The sequence below is a fragment of the Amyelois transitella genome, chromosome 18, assembly GCF_032362555.1.
Source record: "Amyelois transitella isolate CPQ chromosome 18, ilAmyTran1.1, whole genome shotgun sequence".
Classification (NCBI taxonomy): Eukaryota; Metazoa; Arthropoda; class Insecta; order Lepidoptera; family Pyralidae; genus Amyelois; species Amyelois transitella.
The window spans coordinates 4,549,398-4,573,913 of record NC_083521.1 but is presented as its reverse complement, the minus strand read 5'-3'; the positions used below and the strand labels follow the sequence as shown (position 1 = coordinate 4,573,913).

Sequence of the window (24,516 nt, the reverse complement as noted above, 5' to 3'; positions counted from 1 at the left end):
CCGCTACAGTGGTGACCCCGACGTAATTGGAAGCAACCCTATTCATCAACTCCAATTCTTACTATCATCACTCCTCATTCTGTAAGCAGTCTCACAGCAAGCCAGCATCTGGGTACCACAGCAGGTCCAACGCAGCCGACTCACCGAGCTTCCTGGTCCTTCTGTTTCAATCACCTACTACTCACTCCCATCGACTTCAGCAACCGACGCATCTAATTCAGCCCACGCCTGGTTCACTTCGATGATCTTTCTTCTCTCCAGCGTGGCAGCCCTGCACGATATCTTCATTAACATTCGGTCATCGGCATTAACAAGGATCTTACTCACTAGGACTTCGAGCAACTTACGACTCATTGGAATATAGCTACATCGAAAGTGGTATACTTTTCTATTTTGTCCATAGTTGTTGTCCATTAATGTTTTCTTGGTTTTATTTCGGAACTAATTCTGAACATGTTTTTTTTTTTTTAATATTTTTTTATTTTAGTTTCTGAACGCAAAAGGTCAGACATGGAAAGTGTTTATGTATTTTGTATTTTAACAGCACTAAGTATTCCTATTTTAGGTTCTTTTTCTGAGTCTAAGACTATAAAATATTGTAAAATTTCGCCCCATTTTTACGTAAACATAAATATGGTATTGTAATGAAAAAATGTATGACGTTCTTAAAATAAGATGATTCAAATCTACCGCGCTTTTGCAGTTTGATTTGAAAACCCCGTTCTCCAAGCGTTGTTGTGAATCAAATATGGCGATATTTCATGTTACACTATTTTGAAGGTACGTCAATTTGACGATTGTATAATGTGTATTCCGGTAAATATTTATTTTCTCGAACGTTTATTAATTTAGACCCATAGTGCCGTAAAATATATTGTAATTTTCCTAGTTTATGTTGTGTAGTGAAAGGCGAACAAGTTGTATTGTTTTGTTTGTGATTTCCGATAATTTTGTGATTATTTTACTGATATACAGGTTACGGCCGTTTATATCAAAAGTATTTTCAATTCATAAATTATTTGGGATATCTTATGTAAAAATTGTAGTTCTTTACGCCTAGATTCCAAGGATTTCGAGCAAATCACAAAACAAGATTGACTGTAATTACGGTAATTATGATCGTGATAAACTTGAGTCCAATTCAATAAGAAAGAATGATTTTTGTTTCAGAAGTGCACATGTTTTTATACAAATGGGAGTTAAATAATCTTTTACTTGGGTGCAATAGATTAGCGCCATAATAATTGATTCATTATTTGAGTACGTAGTCGCTAGAGCGCTGACGATCATGACAGACACACGACGAAGAGTAAAACTTTATGCTCTGAATGCTGACCGGCAGTGGGATGACAGAGGTACGGGTCATGTGTCTTCATGTTATGTGGAAAGGCTAAAGGGTACTTCTTTGCTCGTTCGGGCAGAATCTGATGGTTCCCTCCTTTTGGAAAGCAAAATACAGCCAGATACAGCATATCAGAAGCAACAAGACACCCTGATTGTATGGTCGGAAGGCGACAATTTTGATTTAGCATTGAGTTTCCAAGAGAAAGCTGGTTGTGACGAGATATGGGAAAAGATATGTCAGGTATGTATTATTCTGTTTATTACGTTAACTGTCAAGTATTTGTTTATGTCTGAATTTATTCATTGACATAAAATACTGGCATCATCAGTAATTCTTTATTTCTCATTAGTTGTTTACTATGTTATGACTATTTTTAGTTGATAAGATTTATCTTCATTTCAATATTACAGTACTTATTTTAAAAGAAGAATATAAGGTTTAAAAGAAAATAAGGAATAAACTTCTAGTAAAATAACAACATAGCCACACAATCACTAGGTACATGGTGCCAAATGTTAAAAATATGCCAGTCTTGTGTAAAACAACAATATTCCATTTTTTTTAATTGTTTGTGCAAAGTCATTTCTTATTAAATGGTTCCTATAGAGAACATAGTATTCAAACAAGTATAACATTTTATCACTCAAAATACTTAAAAAAGTAGAAGTAAACAACTAAATATCCCACAAAAAATTTTTAAATTTCCCTATGAATCACAGATATTCAGAACAAAATTTCCCTTTGCAAATAAATAACAACTATCCTAAATACACATTTCTAGAAAAATTCTATTTTTATTGTATTATGTATGTTGTTTATAGGTACAAGGCAAAGATCCATCAGTTGAAATCACACAAGACATAGTTGAAGAATCGGAAGATGAACGGTTTGATGAAATGTCAGACAGTGTGCAGCCTGTAGAGTTGCCTGCTTGTGAAATGGGTCGTTTAGAGGATATCAGCGAATTGGTCAACAGTTGCCTGGTCTCTCAAGCTCGTAAAGATAAATTGGCCGCAGCACTGGAAAGCCAACATTACATAAAGAAGTTACTCAACCTATTCCATATGTGTGAGGACATTGAAAACATTGAAGGATTGCATCATCTATATGAAATATTTAAAAGTATATTCCTTTTAAACAAAAACACATTGTTTGACACAATGTTTGCAGATGATACTATTTTTGATGTAGTTGGTTGTTTAGAGTATGATCCAAGTCTGCCCCAGCCCAAGAAGCACAGAGAATACCTCAGAGAGCTTGCTAAGTTCCGTGAAGCCATTCCGATAAAGAATCAGGACTTGCTTGCTAAGATACACCAGACATACAGAGTACAGTACATTCAGGATATTGTTTTACCTACCCCAACAGTTTTTGAAGATAATCTGCTAAGCACACTGTCTAGTTTTATATTTTTCAATAAGGTAGAAATAGTGAAGCTCATTGAAGAAGATGACAAGTTTTTAACTGACTTATTTAAGTTGCTAATGGATGATAAGACATCAGACACTAAGAGACGGGATTTAGTACTATTTTTAAAAGAGTTTTGTAATTTTTCACAAAATCTACAGCCTCAGGATAAGGATGCTTTCTACAAAACCTTGGTATCCCTGGGGATCCTGCCAGCATTAGAAATTACTCTAAGTATAGATGATCAAAAGACGAAGACTGCATCTATAGATATTTTAACCTATATAGTTGAGTTTTCTCCATCTGTTGTGAGGGATTATACATTACAGCATGCTAATAACACTGAGGAGGTATGTAACATTCATATTTATTTATTTTTGCAACTTTGATATATTTATTCAATGAAATTACTAAGGGTTATCTCTTACAATTTCATACTCAAAAATCCCCATTTTTTCTGTGTCAATGGCAATTTCCAAAAATTTTGCTCCCTTACAATCTTCTCATACATCTTAGGCAGGTAATCCTAAGACCTACACACTGAATTTCAGGATTTGAAGTCCAGCTGTATAAGCAGCTGTATATAAAATTAGTAACAGAAGATTTATAAATAATTATTGATGTTTTCAGGAGCAAATGCTGTTAAACATTGTGATAGAACAGATGCTCCGGGATCGTGACCCAGAACTCGGTGGTGCTGTACAGCTTATGGGAGTGCTTCGTATTCTGTTAGACCCTGAAAGCATGCTGGCATCGGTCAACAAGAGTGAAAAGGCAGACTTCCTCAATTTCTTCTACAAACACAGTATACAAACGCTAACAGGTTGGTGCCTTTTTTCCTTATTTTATAATAAATGGATATAGCCTTATTTATACAATACAGGTTATAAGGTTTATTTATTAAAAAACTTTATTGCACAAAAAATGTATAAATTGCGGACTTAATGCCGTTTAGCATTCTCTACCAGTGAACCAGTTGACCAAACAGAAAAAGTTTTAGTTGGTGGTACAATAAAGTGCACATGCATACTGCAAAATACATACATAAGGTTGCATATGAAGAAAACATGGATTTTAAGCAAGACAGGCTAATGTTAAATTTTATGATGATCATGAAAGTATGTCTACAAAGTATTTATTTACTTCAATTACTGTCCCTTTAACTGTTTAAGTAACAGCAAAATAGTTCACTATCGCATTCAAAATTTCTTTATTACTATTATTTAATAAGACTATTAGAATTTGGCAAACAAATGAAATTTGAGTTTTAAAGGTGCTTAAATTTCTGGAAATTACAACAGTTTTGTGTGACAATTTTAGGTATGTTTGTTTGTTATGTGTTGTTATGTAGATGTAGGTGCTGGACCAGCAATTTTATCAGAAAAATGTCCACAAAAAGCTAAATAAGGTCTGTTTATACCATGGGCCAAAGATGGTGCCATTCAAGATACCAAAAGTGCTTTGATTTTTTTTAATACAACAAGAACATATGCCGTGTGGTTCCCGGCACCAGTACAAAAAAGAATAGGGAGTGGTCCTATTCTTTTCTATGGATGTCGTAAATTCTTTTTTTAGGCGATTGGGTAGCAACCTGTCACTATTTGAATCTCAATTCTATCAGTTAGCCAAATAGCTGAGCGTGGCTTATCAGTCTTCAAGACTGTTGGCTCTGTCTACCCCGCAAGGGATATGGACGTGACCATATGTATGTATGTAGAACATATAAGAATGATAAACAAAAGTAACAATAGGTTCATGTGTTATTCGAAATTTTCTAGCTATGTACTTTTTTCATCAAAATATGGTAGAATTTGTGTAATTGAGTAACAAACACACATTATGAACTTTCATATTTATAGTATTAGTAGGGCAAACACAAGAAGCTAATATAAGCTACTATCAATAAGCATTTTATTGATATAGATTGTTGACCTTTGATGAAGGTTTTCTTATTATATTTCTCAGGGTTTGTAGTGATTGTTAAACTAATACTCACAATGACAGTTTGCTCTACACAATTTTATTTTTACACTAAGAGAAAGGGCAAATGCAAACACATGCTTTACCAATCTTACATACTTACATATAATCACGTCTATATCCTTTGCGGGGTATACAAAGCCTTGAAAAGACATTAGTCCCGTTCGGCTGTTTGACTTAATAATAGAATTGAGATTCAAATAGTGACAGGTTAACCTATGGCCTAAAAGAAGAGTTCAATTTTATAAGCCTATCAAAGTGTCGCCTTTTACGATATCCATGGAAAAGAGATGGAGAGACTTTTTCTATTGGTGCTGGGAACCACACGGCATTGAATATCAATCTTGAAGAAATAATGAGTCGCACTTTCCTAATCATACTTCTCATAGGTGTTTTATTGTATAAATAAAGTAGCTGTGTAGTTCCCGTCACTAAAGAAGAAGGACAACCACTGAAAGGCCACATTCAGCTGTAGCTTTCAGTATTTTCAAAACTATCGGTTCTGTCTACCCTGTAAGGAATAAAGACGTGATTAAATGTATAAAGTATAATTTATCTATGGCTAATTCAGACAAGTGAAACAGCATTTCGGAACAAGCTATTTCATTCTTCTGAATTTGCTGAGTATTTTAGAATGTCTGAATTTAGTCATAGGGAATATGTGTTGTACTTGCGCTCTTATTACACAACTTTATAGAAACTATATGTACCTAGGAATTGAAATGTGTACTTTAGGGTAGCCCTTTACATGTGCTTTACAAATGTATTGAAAACTCTGCATCCCCTGTAATATCTTAATTCAATTAAAAAAAACAATGCAAATAAAGGATTATGCAAATTGCAATAAACAATTATGAAAGTGTAATGAATACTTATAGTAATGTTTACTTTTAGCTCCATTGCTGGAAAATACAACTGGGGAGAAGCCCTTGAAGGAGGACTACCACACTGTGCAACTTTTGGGGCTGGTTCTGGAACTCTTATCGTTCTGCGTTGAACATCACACATACCATATCAAGACTTGTATACTGAACAAGGTAGGCCTAGTTCAAACTTGTCCTCATACTCTATTCTCTTGTTCTGAAGCTTGATAAGTATTTGTTTTATCTATTCTCTTTTTTATCTGAGATTGTTTAACTAAAATTATAAAGAAAAATAGTCCTGATTGTATCTTCACCTATCTCTCTCACTTACCCTATATTGGACCAGCGGGCCTAATTTAATTTCATAATCTACTCTTAATATTAAGTGAAGAATTTAACTAAATAAGTATTTAGAAAATCGCATGTTTACAGGACCTTCTTCGTCGCATCTTAGTGCTGATGAGATCTACGCACACATTCCTGGTCCTCGGAGCCTTAAGGTTCATGAGGAAGATCATTGCACTTAAAGACGAATATTATAACCGGTATATTATAAAGGGAAACCTTTTCGCTCCAGTTGTTGATGCTTTCTTAAGGAATAATGGCAGGTGAGTGTAGATTGTTAAGTATGTTTGGGCTTTTGTGGCACAGTTTATTATATTTAGGTTTCCAAAAGTTTCATACTATGGATTCCATGTTATCATGACTTGTGTGAAATGTAACAACAATCTTTCATGATTTCTACCCTTTTATCTTTGATATGATTTGGATGTATTTAATAGATTTTAAGATTTTTTTTTGCCCTTTCGCAGCATATGAGGAAGCACCGAAAATAAAATTCTTATCATCAACAAACATTTTTTCAGATATAATTTGCTTGACTCTGCCGTCCTAGAATTATTTGAATTCATCAAACTGGAAGACATCAAATCGTTATGTTCACATGTGGTGGAGAACTACGGCAAGATATTGGAAGATGTGGAGTATGTACAGACTTTCAGAAGTTTAAAAATGCGATATGATCAACATCAGGATAAACTCAAGGAACGGGAGCGAGGTAACGTCAGATATCATACATTATGTCGCTTTCTATGCATATTCAATTCAGCAGGGAATTTGGTTGTGTTGCCTCATTGTGTCGCTTTGGAAGAGATTTTTTTTTATTAATATTTTGGTTCTTTATGAAAAAATATTGTTAGGAAAAAATTATAATGAATTCAAAAGATTGATGAGGCGCAATAAATATGATTTTCTCTGTAATTTACTGGCCTTTTGGGAGCTTTATAGGTATCTTATTTATTTATAATTAATTTAAGCTGTATTTTGGCATATTGGCGTATTTAGATTTTTACGAAACAAATTTGGAACAAACATATGTGCTATATTACCGAAATTTTTGCTGTTTGTAAACTCTTTATTGGCACATAAAAGAGAAATATAATAAATTACAAAACAGTCATTGATTAAGAAGAATATGTACAATGGCGGACTTATCCTAATTTGGATTTCTTCCAGTCAACCAAAATCAAAAGGAAAATCCATTATCAATGCAATAATAATCCAATTAATTAATAAAATACATACATATATACATATATATAGAGTAATATAAATAAAATGTTAATTTGTATGACAGTGAGCGGCAGCGTGGGCGTGGCCGAGGCGGTGGTGCCGTCTCTGCTCCGGACGCGGTACCGGCGCGAGGCGCGGGCGCCGGACGACGAGGAGGAGATGTGGTTCAACGACGACGACGAGCTGGACGACGACGCGCCCATAGACGCCGCCACAACGCAACATGCGCATCACGCGTTAGATGCCATCGGTTAGTACCTCTTTTTAATATAGGAAAGCATATTTATACCTTTATGACAGAATAGTTTCGACACAAAGGAGATGTGCCAACTTGCGCATCCACACGTTAGATGTGTTTGGTTATTAAGACAAGAAATAATACATTATCTAAGCAAAGGCTAGCTTATCGAGTACGCTGGCGCATGTAGAGGCAGATTCGTTCTAGATAGTAGGACAGGAAAGGCATTATATCATGACAGGATAAATAACACCAATGTGAGCTTATACACTATATTTTAGGTAGGCAGAGCATCAGGGACTAACCACTATTTTGTCTCCATCTCATTGAAGAGGAGCGGGTTACGTCTCTAATCCTGATCCTGATCCTACGTGTAAACCTCCTGTCTGATCTCTACAACATTTGCAGAGAACTAACCTATATTGAGCCGTAAAGACAGCCAGCCATATTTGCCTCACCAATAAGGCTTATCCTTAATATATTGACCTTATCCTTTTTCAGGTAAAATAGTGGATAAGAAAGTGTGCACAAACGCAGAGGCCGTCAACGGGCCGAGTCGAGTCCTACTCAGCACCACGTCTCCTGGCAAACCTGCACACACCGATGTACAGGTATCCTCGCCCAGATTACTCAATAAGGTAAACTTTAGTTCCCATGCACTATCGCTTCACTGGGGATCAATCATGTCTTTTGTCCAGTCACTTATTTATATACTAGTTTATATTAAGCATGGTTAATTATTTATTTGTGATAAGGGCTATAACATATGTTTGAATGCTCCTTGAATGTAAGGGGGTTGGCGGCAAATTATTAAATTATTTACATAACCTTTATTTTATGTCGCAAGTATGTATATAAGTATGTCAAAAATCATAAACATATGTACCTATTTTCTTTTTGGAATTTGGAAATTGGCGGTAAAAAAATATTCACAAAGCTACTTAGATGGAACTGCTATAAAAAGCCATTCTTTATGCTTAAATGTTGGGAATCTTTATATTATTTACTTTTATGCTGGCATACAAAATTATTCATTAAGATTCTGATATTTAAATATGGATTTGGGTATTGATCATTGGTTTTGAGTTGAATTACGATTCATTGAAGTAGTAGAGTATTTGTTGCTAGACCTAGCTAGAAGTCAATGACCAATAGCGCAGCAAACAGAGTTAATTTTTATTTATGGACCAGATGTGGCTTTAACTATTATTCCATACTGTATCTGTTCTTATTTAGGCTGACATTGTTTTCTCGGTCCCTTCATTCATTTATTCTGAATACAGATGGTCTGTCTAAGCGACTGACTGTATTCTGAGTAATTTTGTGTTTAAATTTTTTATTTGGAAATTGATATTTACCAAAAATAATAATTTGTATCAGGGCCTGGTGGACTACGACGGCGACTCAGACGAGGAGGAAGACAGCGGGGGCAGCCACAGCGGCGCCGGCGCAGACGAGCGCGACGCCAAGCGGCCGCGACTGGCGTAGTGTCGCGACTTCGCTCGTTTCAAGGAATATACGACTCAATGACCTCCGCCGACCGCAGTGCTGTGCATTAAACCCAGTGATGTGAACGTAAGCTGTAAAGTATACTTCTGATCGCTGCGAACTCTAGACGGTTAGGTGATGGGAGTGTCGTAAGGTCTGGTCGATGACGCTGCGACGGACGAAGTCTCGTGTTCGACGAAATGTCCCCTCTGGAAATGCCTTTGTTTTTCGCGGTTAAATTTTCTAATCTTAAAAGTCATTTTGGGAAAGGAGATTTCGTTGACTAAAGATGTGAGGCAAATCTCCGTTGAGCATGAACGTGGCCGAGGTTATTATACGGCGTGCAGCGACGCGAAAATAGGCAATTGACGTGTCTGAACATCGACATGTGAATAGCTTGACGTCCTTAGAGGAACGCGGCTGTACGTCCCGCCTATTTTTGTAGGCCTTGCAGACGGGATTGTTTGTTAAGGATTTGAATCATTGAGCGACTTCGAGCGCCGAATCATATAGGACCGGTCTCGATGGAGAATTGTTATGGAGATTGTACACTCCAATGAGACCTCGATAAGTGGTAACATTCGATCGATACGCATGTACCCGGCTTTGCCTTCTTCGAGGAATCTCGTCGAGTGTACGATACATTAGAAGGCTTAGATAAATTAATTATTGTATAAAAAATGCAAAATAAAAAAAAACTGAGATCCGTCTTTATTTCACATATTCGTCTCGCTAAAGAAAGCGGCGATTGTTAACTTTCAATATTTTTTTAATAAAATGGCGCCCTTGCTATTGTTTTCTTTTTCCAATATGATTGGGGTATTTTGTTCCTGTTAGGAATGATTTCGGGTTTATAAACATTTGTAAGGAGAAATATGTACATTTTTATTTATTACCAAAATCGTATGTGTTGTGTGTTAATTGTGACTATTATAAAAGTGAATTTATGCTGTAATGTAGCTGAATTTAATTGGTATAAAATATTTTTAGATTGCACTATGACACCTTTGTCTCCAAAATGTATCAATTTATGGAATAGAATCGAAAAGAATTTAAATTATTTATTATTTTTGAAGATTACACAAGTTGAGTTTTGACTCGTCTCACTTAAAACTTATATGTAGTTTTAATCGTAATATTCTATTACTTGGATATTTCTAAACTAAAGTTAACGTTTGATGAACGCCATTTCTGATTGGATGCCGGCCAAAATAATCGTCTATTCATAGAATTTTGCAACATTTTCCATTGGTCATACTTTTTAAAATATATGTTGTTTTTATGGTCAGCAATTCGCGAGGCTTTTCACGAATGTTGATAATGCATGTGTCGTATTTTCCCACTCTTTCTATCTCTGAGGTAAACATAAGAGATACAAAGACAGGGAAGATAAGAAATAAGCTTTATCAACATTCGTAAATAGTCCCAAGGATTGTTACTTTTTAGTATTGTTATTTTAAAAAAAATGTGAATAGACATAAGGTATGCGTTGACTCGCGTTACTAAATAAATAAAAACTAAACAACAAATTGTTTGAACCCTAATACCAAGTTAAGTTATAAATATAAAACTTAAACGTTTTTCTATTCTTTAAAGCAAAAGTTCAAAATTCTGTGAAATGTGTGAAAACTATTTGTCACGAAATAAACATCATTGCTCTAAAGGAGCTAGCGTGGCCGCTAGTAAACACAAGATAATGTCCATTTTTGTAAATACTATATGTGACAACACTCACGTTTAGCAAGCATAAAAATTGCTTTTTATTGTAGCGTAATATTAATTTGAATGGTAACAGAATGTAGAACAAATTTGGATATCGAGGCGTATTGAATATGAAATAATTTTAACGGTTAGGTTTATGTAACCAACGGTTCGTAATAGCTAAAGTACAAATAATAGGAACGGGAATCAAATATTTGTAAAAGTCCTTCGACATTAGGAGAAGGAAACTGCAGATTACAGTAAAAAGTAATATTAAAATCATAAGACCAATATTTTTTTGATACACAATGCGCAACTATGCTAGAAATTTAACAACTTAAATGCAATTATTTCTATTAAATTTGTATATTCTTATAAATAAAAAATGTTGATGAAAATTATTCAATTTTAAAATGTGATTGAATGCGTCCATCCATTAATTTTCTTTTGGGGGCCTTCGAATCTAATACCAAATTAGTCTGGTGACCAACTTTTCTCACAGTAAAAATATTGAAATGAGCTTTATGCTACCTATTTTAACTTACCTAAAAGGAAATATCACCAATATAACAATAATGATGTTCATATTAACATACATACATGAAATCACGCCTCTTTCCCGGAGGGGTAGGCAGATACTATAATCCCTGTTCAATTTATTTCCTGTTGTAATTACCCGAGACGTAAAAAAATCCACAGAATAAGTGTCATTGTACGCGCTAATATTGCCATGTCTGCTGGTATTAAAAGATATAATGTCATAATGATTACATCTCATTTCATCATTGGTTTTATGACTTTTCATTGGGCCAAGTTACTGCAAAATAAGTATGAATTGCACCGAAGTCTTGGTTATTTATTTACAGTACTACCATGCTTATAAGACACCTGGGCAATATTCGATGGCGCAGAATAGCGCAACCTACCGCCGAAACAAACTGAATAAAATCTAACTTCAATTACATTCAACTTAAAATCCAAAAACAAAATGTCTTCTGTTATATCAATCATTATATTTGCACTATTATTATGAGTGAGATAGCGGGAGACATTTCAGTTCGTACGTTAAGTTGGCGCGCTCTGATAGGCTCAAATAATTTCGCGAGATACAAAAAACCTACGTATGCGCAGGTACATCGGTGTAACTTATAAAAGTGGTAATACTATACCATACTAGTTTATTTAAGCGATAATACCCGTGATCAACATGAAAACCGTTAGCAACAAATTTTTATGACAGCCTGTTATTACGGTTTGATTGTAATATGGTGCAACCCATACTAAGAAAAACATTTATTTTCTCTGTGTATTAAAATTCACACAGATAAAAATAAATGTTTTTCATATGATGACATCAAAATGGAAAAAAGAAATGAGACAAAACATTCTAATACATGTATGGTCTTACCATAAGATTGCGTCTATATCATTGCCCTGTTGTACCATACCAAATTATATACACATACTTACAATAATGTATACATATTTTTTGGCATGAACGAACCTTAGTGCAATGCAATACAAGTATTCTGTGTAAGTAGTGTAGATTCTTTTTCAGCATTGTTAGAATTGCTTCCTTCGTTGCGTAGTAATATGAACATTCTCAATAGGGTTGGACCTCATACTCATATATCCGGTCACGTACACTACCCGTAAAGTAATTTGACTTTTGGTGCCTATGTCATTTTAGGTCAACTTATATTCCGGGTATTGTAAGGGTAATTTTGTTGTTCTATTGCTTTATTTTGCATGATCATAACTTTTAAGCAAAGTATGTGATGTATTTTGATTTGCGATAAATTGATTAAATTAAGCCATTCTAAGGTTAGGAACAGGATGGAACGATATGACAAACCCCGGACTTTGAAAACAACAGTTAATATATATCCGGAAATTTGTTAAGAGAGTCAATGTAACTGTTAAATGCCACTTCTTAGGCAAGTGTAGAACTTGAATTGATGTACACAAGACAATCTATGTGCTATATAGACGTACTAAAACAACTACACCCACAATACCGCTAAAAGAACTATCCATTACGAACAAATTCGTCCGTCCATTCGAAATTGGGTTTTAAAAATATTAGCTACTTTAAAGCACACAATGTTCAAATATAAAACTAGATTTTAGGATTGTGTGCATATTGCGATACATTAAGATCCATTTTTGAATGGTATATAACTGTAAAATATCGTATAAAAGTGAGGACTTTTTGAATCAAGTATATGCTCTGGTATTTAGTACATGAATCTGGATTCGTTTCGCTGAATGTTACTCCATCTTGATACAGTTGGTACTTGTGTTTCCTTTAATTTTCATAAATTCTTTCTTAATTCAGTCAAATTATTATTGGCATCTAAAAATTTACTGAATTGATTAAGAATTTTATAACCTATCGGTACCAATTGATGTACCTCTCGCTACCTCAATAGGGTACCGGACAACTTTTCAGATTGTGTTTAAAAATAATCTTTATTTATTTATATATCCATAAAAAATATTATTTTAAATAAATAAATCATTTGGAGTATTAAAAAACGTCAAAAACATAATTTATTTAAAATTGCCGCGAAAACAGCACTTTACGTCAATTCAGATCGCGTGACGTCATATGTTTAGAAAACAAGCCTTATTACAAGTGATCAGTGCTTGGATAATTTAAGTATTTTCTCGCAGATCTAGAAACATGCAAAACCCATAATAATGTAACCTTTAAAATCATAAAAAAAAACATATGTGAAAATAACTTTGTAAGCAATGAAACTAGTTTTAGGTTATGTTTTCGTTTGTTATTTTTTCAATAATTTCTGTTGTTAAGATAAACAAAAAGAGGTTGAAATACTTACACAAATGTTTTCACATTGCGAAATTCAGCAAAATAAAAGTCGGTATTAGTGGCAAAGAAACTGCCGACCATGAAAATATCAATCTTTTGAGAGATTTCTATTGTCGGCTTTATTAACCTTGTTCCATGATAAAAGCTTGATATAGGCGGCTTCAAGCACTTGCGACAACTTCTGTTATGAGTAAAGTCCTTCAATTCTTAACTAATTACAATTAAATATTTTTAGAAAAATGCTAATAAATCGTAGAATAACTCGAAATAACATACAAAGCAGTGTTGTTTACTTATCACTTATGAGGTATGACGTCACCCACTGTGATTGGTGTTTGGGTTCTTACGCTGCACAGATAAAAAATATTGGATTTTTGCAACTTTATTTATTGATTTAAAAATTATAAATCATTGTTATTTCTTAAAAATCTTTACTAAGTGATGTTCTTGTATAAAAAACTTTATTTTAAAACACAACTTAGATTTTTTTTCGATTACTGTCCGGTACCCTATTGTTATCGGTAATAATTGTAGGTTCAGTGCCGGTACTTGCATGCTACCCGAGTATCTAACGCGAAGAATGCCAAATACCCGTACTGAACCTGTACTTTTTTTTATCGTACTCTGGATCAGATAGTGTATAGGTGGTATTCAAATTACAAAATATTAAATAATAAACCTATGCCAGAAGTTTGTCTTTTTTTAAATTCAGATAACGAACATGTTTTGTTCCAACATTCAAGTGCGTCAAAATAAATATTTCTTTACTTCCAACATTAGTTTTTGTTTAAAATCTGTTTAGAAATGTCGCTTTTTTACTGCAAGTGTAATGTGTATGTGATAAACGTATCTGAGTAAGATCCATTTTTATTTTATAACTGTTAACCCTTAGTGTTATGGTTCGTATTTGTAAATAATATTAGATTTTTTAAAGTATATTTAATCTGGTGATAATAAGTACATAAGAATTTTCTCAAAGAAAGAAATATCTGGAATTATGAGGCAGAATATATGTTTGAACACATACAACTTTTTGAGAATTAATATTAGAATTTCCGTTAATTTAATGCTTGTGTTATTCATTATTTATTTTTACTTAAAGTTTAATATTTACATTTCATATATTTTTTTCTTTGGGATAACCTGAAAGAAGATCCTACTTGTGGCCAGATATGTGGTATGCAATAGACTTAAAGTGGTCCAAATTTATTTTGCTCTTCCTAATAGGAGTCGTGTCAATTTGTAGTATCTTTGGAGATTTGTGTTTGCATTTACACAATCATATTTTCTTCCTTATTTATTAAGGATTTTTTTCATTTTAAATAGTTAACTATCCATCAGCATTTATTATATCAGTAACATCGATTATGAAAGTTTTTTTTAAAATACAAGCATGCAAAACTGGGATACTATTGTATTATTTGCGATCTATCATATAGAAAGACGAATGTTTAAATAAAAAAATAAGAATATATAAATTTTTCATTTAAAATTGTTTTCAAAATGTCCGTGATTTTATTCGGTCCAACGATAAATTAAAGAACCTAACGAAACTATACCTTTGGCTTTTAAAAATCTATGTGTGATTTTATGTCTACATTTCGTTTTGGCTAGAAAAATTAAAACTTATTTTAATCACCGTCCTAGTCTTAAACGTGCGGTCAAGAAGAGATATAAAATGGTAGTTGTATCTTTCTCATTGTAAAACTGGGGGCATGCATGTTACATATTCAATGAATACATGCACTTTTGTTGAACTGGCGCGTTTCTCCCATGGTCTGAAACCTAACCGTTGTTACCGCCTTACGGCTAACAATTCAGAAAATACATATCAAGTGTCGCATGAATCTGATGATGAAACATTTGATCTCCTTTACCTGTCGTATGTCATCAAGATGGAAACATTGGCATTTTTACAATGATGGTCACATCACGCACACATCTCTACTTATAGGTGTTTTATTTTACATTTCTGCGCATCTAAAACTGCACAGGCAATGGCGAGGCGAACTATTACATACGTGTGATGAATTTGTCAGAATATATTGTAAATATATACCTACCGTTTTATGTAATAATTTTATTTTGAAATCTGTCAACATCTACGTGTATAATCATCGAGCTGTCAATTAGATTTATACGATTCTTATATTCCTTGAAATAACTTCCCCGTTAAAATACGAAGTTCTAGGTGAAAGTAGACTGTAATGACGACTATTTTTTATCTGTCTAGGTGGATGACCATCATAAACTAATTTATACACAGATTTAAATTAAAATAGATTACCTATTGGCAAGTTGTGTAAAATAAATAAGCTTACTATAATGCTATTATTATGATGTCACTAGTTAAGTAAGCAATATAAATATAAGGTAATACGAAAAAATATTGTTTTTGATTATTTCTGACAACCCTCATAGGTATATTAAAGATTTAAATCAATTACTTTTTAGGTTAGGAATAAGTTGAAGAAAACGTTCTTTTATCATTCAAGTAAAATATTATTTTTGATTTACAGAGGTTAAATAAAAAAAGGTATGTTATTGGGCAAGTTCAATAATCTTCTTTTGAAACAAGATTTTTCAAATATTTGCTAAGAGTTACAAAGATAAAAAGGTGCTACTCATTAAAAGACACAAAATTATCGGCGCGGTATAATAAGAAGTAAATATTATTAAAACACATTGCACTGTTTAGCCCTATTATTAACTCTGGGACCAGTCTTCATCCCAGTATGGCTATCATGAAATTTGTATGTATTTATTTTTGTTTTAGTTCATGATAGCCATATGCACGTACGAGGTATAGTGCAATTGTATCCCATCACGAGGCTGAGCGGATGGCACCCATAGAAAAATACCAACTTGAAATAAGTAATATCAGAGAAGTATTTAGTGGCGCTTGTGCCTTAGCAAGGAAGGCCACTTAAAACACCAAGAAGTAAAACATAGCAGAAAATATAGTTAAAATATTGACAAGACCTTTCAAGATCAATTCATAGTTGTGTGTCAACGACCTCAGTCTTCAGTTTAGAGGCCAGTGCTTTGCGGAGTTGCATGGCGTCAGGGGGCGGAGGCGGTGCAGAGCCTTTCAAAGCAGCTTGGGCGACGCGAGCTGAGCGGGGCCGAATGCTGTGTTTGGAGCCTTCACCGTCTGGAACAAGGATATTTGCAAAGATGAAAATTTAACGAGACTACCACCATCACATCAACCTAGCGTTTGTCTTGGTTGCGTCTTAGCGATGAGGTATACATATGTTCCACTTTCACCGTCAACCAATGTGGGAAAGTCAGGTCAATAAAAATATACACATGAATCTATATTTTATATATATATTAACTTGAAAATACTGATCATGGCAAATTCACATCTTAATTTTTATTATATTTATCTGGTAAAAAGTTGTATCTCTTGTTGAGGGCACTGACCTTCAGACTCATTGCTTTCAGCAGCGCCAAGCCTTCGCTCACGCACCTGCTTCTTTAGAGCCAGCAATTTATCTCTCTGTTGTTTCAGATATTCTTGTCGAGCTCGCATATCTTCATCGCTTACCTGAAAGATATTGGTTATAGGTATAACAGACTTTTTTAGGTTCTTCTAAGTTTCAGTAAGTTGATTAACTTTCGCCATGCGAGAAATTATTGTCGAATTTTCTAAAAATTTAGCTATTTATTCTACTCATCTGCCATTAAATCTCCAATATAATTTGTATGTGAGTAGTGCTTAGTTAAGATACCTCTATTTTCTTCGGAGGTGGTGTCGGTAATTTAGCGGGTTCAGGTGATTTTTCTTTTGTGTCGTCAGTCTTCTTGGTCTTTTCTTCTTTTTTGTCGAAACTGTGGAGTTTAGAAAGCAACGTTTGCTTTTCTGCCACGACTTCCTCTGGAGGCACGTTCACAATATCATCTCCACCTTGTAAATCTTCTAGCTGTAGCCTGAAATGGTAAAATGATATATTTTATAAGAGTTATGTTTCCGTTGTCTTGTGTACCTAATTAAAAGTTTTTATTACAAGGATGTATAAAAACCATTGTTATATCTTACTTCTTAATTTCAGTCATAACATCATCATTATCAGGCCATCCTTCGCTCTCATCACTTCGCGATGAGTCCAAATCTTCTGCGTCTGATGAAAATAACGGCAAAGTTCCGAAGCGTCTTTCAATCAGCTCTAAAGCCTGAAATAAATCAAATATTGTTTCAAAGTAAGGGTATTGCACGTCTTTTTATTCAGAAATGAGAAGAAGAAATCACCGTGAGGAAATTGCACATTCACGCAACTAGATGGTGTGTAACCATGATTTAATTCGGGAGTGGCTTTGCGGTAAAATCTGACATACCCAATCCGCTTCGTGATCCTAATATTCGTACCCTGGGCTCATTTCCAAAAGAGGAGTTCCATTTCTACATAATCTACCTGTAACTGCAGCTCTACGTTCTTATGTGTCATCATCTTGACGAACATTTCGTAATCATTCGCCGCCCAGATCTGCTCGAAGAGTCGCTGGTGAAAGTGCGCCGGCAGACCTGCCAAGTCCCGCGCTGAAAGACGACATGCTGCTTCGAACTGATCAGCTGATATCCCGATGTCGTCCATGAAGGACCCCAGCATCACGTCCACCTGATCAAATATAAATAGCATGCATAAAAGATTTAAGAATGTCGATGAAGCAAAATAAGTACGCAGGAATTGTGTTGTTTGCCAACGTTATTATTACTGCGTGTTTGATATAAACAGGACCATGGTATTCTCGCTGCTATCGTAATGGGTGGCTAAGTCTAAGTCACGAAGGCCAGACCGTTGTAGCTTTATTATATTCAACCGTGCATATTGCTGCCGTGTGGTTCCCGGCAATTAGATGAAAAAAGTAGGACCACTCCATCTCTTTCCCATGGATGTCGTAAAGGGCGACTAAGGGATTGGCTTATAAACTTGGGATTCTTCTTATAGGCGATGGGCTAGCAACCTGTCACTATTTGAATCTCAATTCTATCATTAAGCCTAACAGCTGAACGTGGCCTCTCAATCTTTCAAAAGGCCAACAGGGTTCTGTATATGGATCGTTACCTTATCAAAGGCGTACTAAGTAGGACGCCACGGATATACGCCAGGAGGAGGATGATGACTTCGATTAGTTCGAATTTTTTAAATCTTAAAACACCGCACATTCATGTGCCTACATTATGATATCCTCCACGTGATGGCCTTTTTCCTAGAGGGGTGGTGGTTAGATAGGGGTGGCCAGTGACAAAATAGATAAGTGCCTTCATCTTTCTACTTAAACCACCCTTACATAATTGTACTTCGATTGCTTTACAAACTTTTTTCATGCAGGTTTCATAGTCAGTTTATTCAGTAATAGAATCTAGGATCACTGGAGTAGGTAGTGATTGGTGGCGAAACCTTTACCTACTTACCTACTTACCATCGGCAAGAACTTACCAAGTTACGATATTCGTCATGGATCTTTTTGTACTCTGGTCTATCAGGCACTTCTCCATTTTCCGTGGGTTCAAAAGCTAAATAAAAAGAAAAAAAGGAGAACTAATCATTTAGAAACAATGTTTAATTGAATCTCAATTCTATCATTAAGCCAAATAGCTGAACGTGGCCATTCAGTCTTTTCAAGACTGTTGGCTCTGTCTACCCCGCAAGGGATATAGACGTGACCATATGTATGTAATGTATGTATGTTTAATTGTTTTATTTGTAAAGGTCTAATAAATTATACCATTGTAGTTTTAAATATTTATTTAAATCGGCTTAGACATTGCATTATGGTGCCGAGAGTTAAAGCTTTGCCGAGAAAAAAAGACAGAGCCCGTCAAGGTAGGTAGGTACGATACAGGTTCATCAATAGCATAAAAAAATGCATTATAAGTAAAATATGTAGGTAACATACGAAGTGACTTTTCCTCGATGAAAGTTTGTAAAGGTACATTCCAGACTGGTCCGTGGAGAAAACCCACTAGTGAGTCGAAAACCCAAGCGTTGCCGTCTAAGTTCTCCATTGAGTTTATCGGGAAAAATCACTGAATTTTATTTAAGTAATAGGTATGTTACTTAGGCACACCTAAAACTGTAAACAATGACGCCTGACCTGACGTCTATTTGCGCTTCATGTTGTTATGGTAACAAGCATAATTTGTTCTGAGGAGGTTCTGATTTAACCTTTGCTTTTATCCAACATTGTCTAAAAAGGAGTATTGAAGAAAAATTTTCACTTCCAAGTTGAAATCAAATGACTGTATAAGCAAAAAGATACATATTTCAATAGCAGGAACATCGGTTTTGTACAAACTTTTCTTTCATAGAATCTTGTGCTGCCTCTCATTATTTTTGAAATTGGTTAAAATATAATGCACATGTGTTATGTTCTTCGCTTAAATTCCATGTAGAAATATATTTGTCAATGTCATATTTACGTCACTCACTGAGTTGAATTTGAATGTTTTGATTTTTAATTTTGTGATTGTGTATAATATTTAGATCCTTAATTTACAATATATTTTATTTAGAAATGACTTGTACGGATAGGATAATCGAGCACGACAATGTGAATGGCGTTGGATTAATGCTTTTGATAGATAAAAGGAGTGGTTCGCCGAATTCACGACTTTTTACCATATCATATAAAAATAAAGAAAATAGGAGATCATGGCCAAAAACATCGCTGTTTATGGCCGTGTTAGTAAATTTAGTTGCTCTGTTTTATACAAGAATTAACCTCACGGCAATATCCATTATATTTATTGTGTTATCGTTCCTACTTTTCTTTTGGATAACTCATAGTGTTCAGTCAGGTTTGTATATTTTATGACTAATAAAGTAATTCATTATTCTAGGTGAATTAAATACTCTTGAAACTAGGGTCACGAAAGGTAGATGAAAGACCCTCTGCTTTAAATACTTGACTTATAAGTCCTGGATCGTGGTCACTAGCAGAGACCAAAGACCTAATCCATTCTGTTCCTTTTTATTTTCATGTTTTTATTTCATTTTAAATGGTATCATGTTATTTGTATATTTTCCAGAGAGTTTATTAGTTATTCCCACAGTGGGAATTCAGAGCTCAGTGAAATATGTCTATGGAAGAGAAGACAACTTTATACCATGGTCCAGTGTGGATGATGTTGTTATTAATGAAGTTATCAAGCTTGTGAGTAAAATTTATGTCTAAATAACTGATAGTTATGAAATTTTTTGTAATAATTTGGTAAAATCTGCCATATCATCGCTTTCTTTTGAGTAAAGTTCAGTTTACTCAATTATTTTTTATCAGTTTTATATTGTGTGTGCTCCGCAAAAATGATCCACATGATTAAATACATAAATATATACGGGACAAATTACACAGATTGAGTTAGCCTCGAAGTAAGTTCGAGACTTGTGTTACGAGATGCTAACTCAACGATACTATATTTTATAATAAATACTTATATAAATAAACATCCAAGACCCAGGACAATCAGAAAAAGTTCTTTTCTCATCATGCCCAGGCCGGGATTCGAACCCGGGACCTCCGGTGACACAGTCAAGCGTATTACCGCATTATTAGTTCATTGAAATTACTTCTTTTTAAATAAGAACCTTTTAATAAAAAATAACCAAAGGTTTTCAAATCGCATGAGTCTATCTTACTAAACTTCACATAATATAATACATACATTACAATCTAGCTTTGCTTACCATCAGGTAGATTGGCGTCATACACACTAAAAATTAATTAAACTTTGTATAATCTGATTCCAGCACAGGGTACTGTACTACCTGACTGTTTTGGTCAAACCCAGCGGTCATGCAAATGCGGAGCAGACGGAGACATTAAAACTTATACCATTATTCAAGGTATTTGATATTGGCATCTTACTCTTTAAGAGTTTATGAAATTTTAGATTAGAAATAGAGGAATTAAAATTAGTAATAAAAAGAGAAAAAGTATGCTTCCTCTATAGTCAGAGTACATCTTTCAATTTACTGTAATATGTCATCATATGTCATTTACCTTATACACTTTTTATGTCACATATATCCAACATGTTTTATATAACTAATCAGTTTTTTCCAGTACACCAAACCCCGACTGTTGATGCTGGAGACAATTTACTCTGAACTACAAGGGTTGCTGACTGAAACACGAGATACTACAGCTATAGGATCTGGTGATCAAGGATAGTAATGTGTGTCTGAATTTAACTTAGTATGAATTTATCGGTATTGAAATTATCAATAGGCTTATGATATCTTTGTGTAAAATAGTTTTCCAAATTGAAATGAGTAAAACAATTTGTAGTCACTAGTTACATGTTCGAGGAGTTAAGAACTATTAGTGTTAAGTTCAAATAACATATACTTAAACATTCCATGTCAGTATTAAGTCCGATTATAATTTCATAATATTATAGTGGGTTAGGATGTTTGTGTTATAAATAATAATATCTATTTATTAATTAAAGACAACTTCATTTATGGTCCAAATATAAAAATCCAATACTATAATATATAATCCGACCGATAGGGATAGGTTTCTGTCGTTGGGGAGAAATGTTGTATTTTGAATAGGTAGTAGGTAGTATATCTTTTTATTGGAATTCTGTTATATTCATTCAAATGAATTTATTTATTTTAATATAAGATGTTAAGTCAAAACAGGCAGGCGGACTAGTTAAGACCGTTATCTTTGTGTGTCAAACAAAAACGAAGAACTAATGTTATTTTAATCAAAAGTTATTGTTACGAACTTTTATGTACGAAAATAAGATAATGTTGTCTTTTTAAAATATAAGCAAAGATTGTTATTATTTATAGTTTGATGCAAGTGCATCTTATAAATAATCTTAACATATTCGCCGCGGTGTCGCACGTAGTTTCTTATCATTGAATTTACATCAGCCAAGTGTATTATTTGAAGGTATACACACATCAGTGAGCAATATGTAGTATAATCCAGCTACGGAATGACTCACGAGGAATAGATTACGAAAGAAAGAACCTGAGCTATTTCTGTTGAATTTTTTTCAGTATATTTTAGAATAAGTAAATAAATTAATCATAATTTATATGGATTTATTTATATAATCAGCACAGGTTGCAAGGTCGGCATCCCCAAGGGATCTTTGGGTAGTTTTAAAAGACTAGGTTTTCTTAGAAATATGAAATATCAGTAGGTATGCACATAAAATATACGTTGTCAAAGCAGTAAAAAGCTTTCAGCCTTAATTGAGCAGTTTCATTTAATCACCCTGCCACAAAGTATCGCAGGTTAATATACATATTTCGACGGTCTGCAACAGAACTGGCAATTTATATCGAAATTGTTCGAAATCCGTCGAAATTAATATGTGCACTTTAGCTGAAAGTAAGCCCGCTCATTAAAATTTGCTCGCAGTAACAAAGTAAAAATAGTACAGGTGTAACTGATCTGTTGGAATCAGTGGTTTATTTCTTAAGAGTAAGTTATTTATTACTTTCTTGGTGCTAATTCGGGGTTTATTCTCACCTTTTCGGATAGGAGCCCAGGGTGCGCCTTTTTGATCTGTATTGGGCAAATCAGGGAAGGCTAAAAGCTATACTAAATGAATGTGCCCTATTCCCTTAGTTGCATTTTACGATACCATTACCATACCAGGGAACGAATGGAATTTTCCTTTCTTAATGTGCCACTTTCTCTAAATCACAATTCCAGTCCTCGAGATTTATGAATATCGACCCTGTCTGCCTCGTACCGGAGACATGACATAAGTCTGTGTACGAATTCAAAGGCAGTTTTAACCAAAACAGCTGAACGTGGCCTCTTGGTCTTTTCAAGACTGTTCGCTCTGTCTACCCACTGGATACCTATAGCCTGATTATATAAATGTATGAATTCAAAGACATGTACCACTTTCCACAAACAGCTATAATGACTAGGTAATAATTCACAGGCGTCACCCAATGACTGGATATTACTAGGAATGTTCAGGCTCGTCTTAACGTCGAATAAGTTACCTAACCATTTAATTCGTATGGGACGCGTGTGTGTAATTACATACACAGGGGTACACTGAAGACTTTAGTTATTGTTCTGAGGAAAAGAAAGGCTTCTGATTTTATGAAACACAAGCTTATGCCCGCATGATGTAGCCTATTTTTAACTCCGGATAAATCTGGAGGCACGAAAATGTCCTCACCAAGACTAATGATTTTTTCATGCGGAAGGAGCTGAAGCAAGCCTGCGTGCTATCTGGGGAACAAATGTCTGGCCACGCCTTTACCGAGCCTAAGCAGAAGGGGCATGCCGAAAATTCCTGGCTAGACGTCGCGAGAAGTTGATTATAAATGGACTGAAAATTGTGGACGTTTAAGAACGGATAAAGTTGAGAGTTAAACCAGATAGCGGACCCTTAGTATCACTATAAAATGAAACAGAGCAGTCTAAAGTGTGTGTCTCAATCGAGGTGTTAATTTGTGCAGTTGAGATAGCTCGAAAGCCGACGGATCGTTTCGGAAAAGCAATGGAGCGTTCGGCGGGTTGCTCTTGTTTTGGCGGGAGCAGGTGAGCAACAAATTGGGAACAAATTGGGAAATGCGGGCGTGTGTAAATTCTCAGTTTACGAGATTCGACTACATGTGCAGGGCATATGCGATTTATTGATTTTTACTGCGGCTTCAAAGTTGGAAAGTAAATAGGATTTGTATACACCTCGTTGGTAGTAACGAAATGATTGATAGTATCTATTTATATTGTTTTTTTTTAATACCATGCTCTAAGGGCGTAATAACTGTAGATTCTTGTATAACTTCCATGCATTCATAATATTCGATCTTTTATTCTTTTCTACTGACAGTTACCTTATCTTACCTTACCCGAAGAAGGTAATAATTTAACATAATGTACCTACTTGTGTAGCTACTTAGATTGAATTTTGAACTTATAGATTTCTGTAACTCAGTAAATCAATAGGTATTTGAATGACATTCTTTAAACATCCCCAGTATTCCGTAGTAGTAACATTTTACGTAAGTAATTATTTGCTGTAAAGTAGTAGGTATTATGTAGCAGCATGAGTGTCTTATCACACCAATGATTATCTACACCTTTCACA

General features: G+C 34.5%; 3 protein-coding genes across 5 annotated transcripts; 2 read left to right on the top strand and 1 right to left on the bottom strand.

The window, feature by feature from the left end:
* The first annotated feature begins 714 nt into the window (after positions 1-714).
* On the top strand, positions 715-13,656 carry LOC106130091 (serine/threonine-protein phosphatase 4 regulatory subunit 3). Of its 3 annotated transcripts, none has more exons than XM_013328868.2 (10): positions 715-780; positions 1,171-1,585; positions 2,167-3,102; positions 3,383-3,575; positions 5,627-5,769; positions 6,028-6,203; positions 6,462-6,652; positions 7,232-7,417; positions 7,907-8,016; positions 8,786-13,656. In XM_013328868.2, the coding sequence occupies exons 2-10, from the start codon at positions 1,289-1,291 to the stop codon at positions 8,891-8,893; spliced, it is 2,340 nt and encodes a 779-aa protein (XP_013184322.1). In that variant the 5' UTR covers positions 715-780; positions 1,171-1,288; the 3' UTR covers positions 8,894-13,656. The 3 variants fall into 3 exon arrangements, with proteins under 3 accessions (XP_013184322.1, XP_013184311.1, XP_013184315.1); XM_013328857.2 differs by having other exon boundaries at positions 7,907-8,043; XM_013328861.2 differs by having other exon boundaries at positions 742-816; positions 7,907-8,043.
* Positions 13,657-16,033: 2,377 nt separating this feature from the next.
* LOC106129447 (cilia- and flagella-associated protein 36) lies at positions 16,034-19,518 on the bottom strand. Its single transcript, XM_013328011.2, has 7 exons — positions 19,335-19,518; positions 18,875-18,951; positions 17,849-18,052; positions 17,476-17,609; positions 17,168-17,366; positions 16,860-16,983; positions 16,034-16,584 (listed from the first exon to the last, which is right to left on the bottom strand). The coding sequence occupies exons 1-7, from the start codon at positions 19,441-19,443 to the stop codon at positions 16,427-16,429; spliced, it is 1,005 nt and encodes a 334-aa protein (XP_013183465.1). The 5' UTR covers positions 19,444-19,518; the 3' UTR covers positions 16,034-16,426.
* A 347-nt stretch (positions 19,519-19,865) lies between these two features.
* Positions 19,866-22,646, top strand: LOC106129248 (phosphatidylinositol N-acetylglucosaminyltransferase subunit H). Its single transcript, XM_013327752.2, has 4 exons — positions 19,866-20,235; positions 20,467-20,591; positions 21,185-21,280; positions 21,501-22,646. The coding sequence occupies exons 1-4, from the start codon at positions 19,953-19,955 to the stop codon at positions 21,606-21,608; spliced, it is 612 nt and encodes a 203-aa protein (XP_013183206.2). The 5' UTR covers positions 19,866-19,952; the 3' UTR covers positions 21,609-22,646.
* The last annotated feature ends 1,870 nt before the right edge of the window (positions 22,647-24,516 follow it).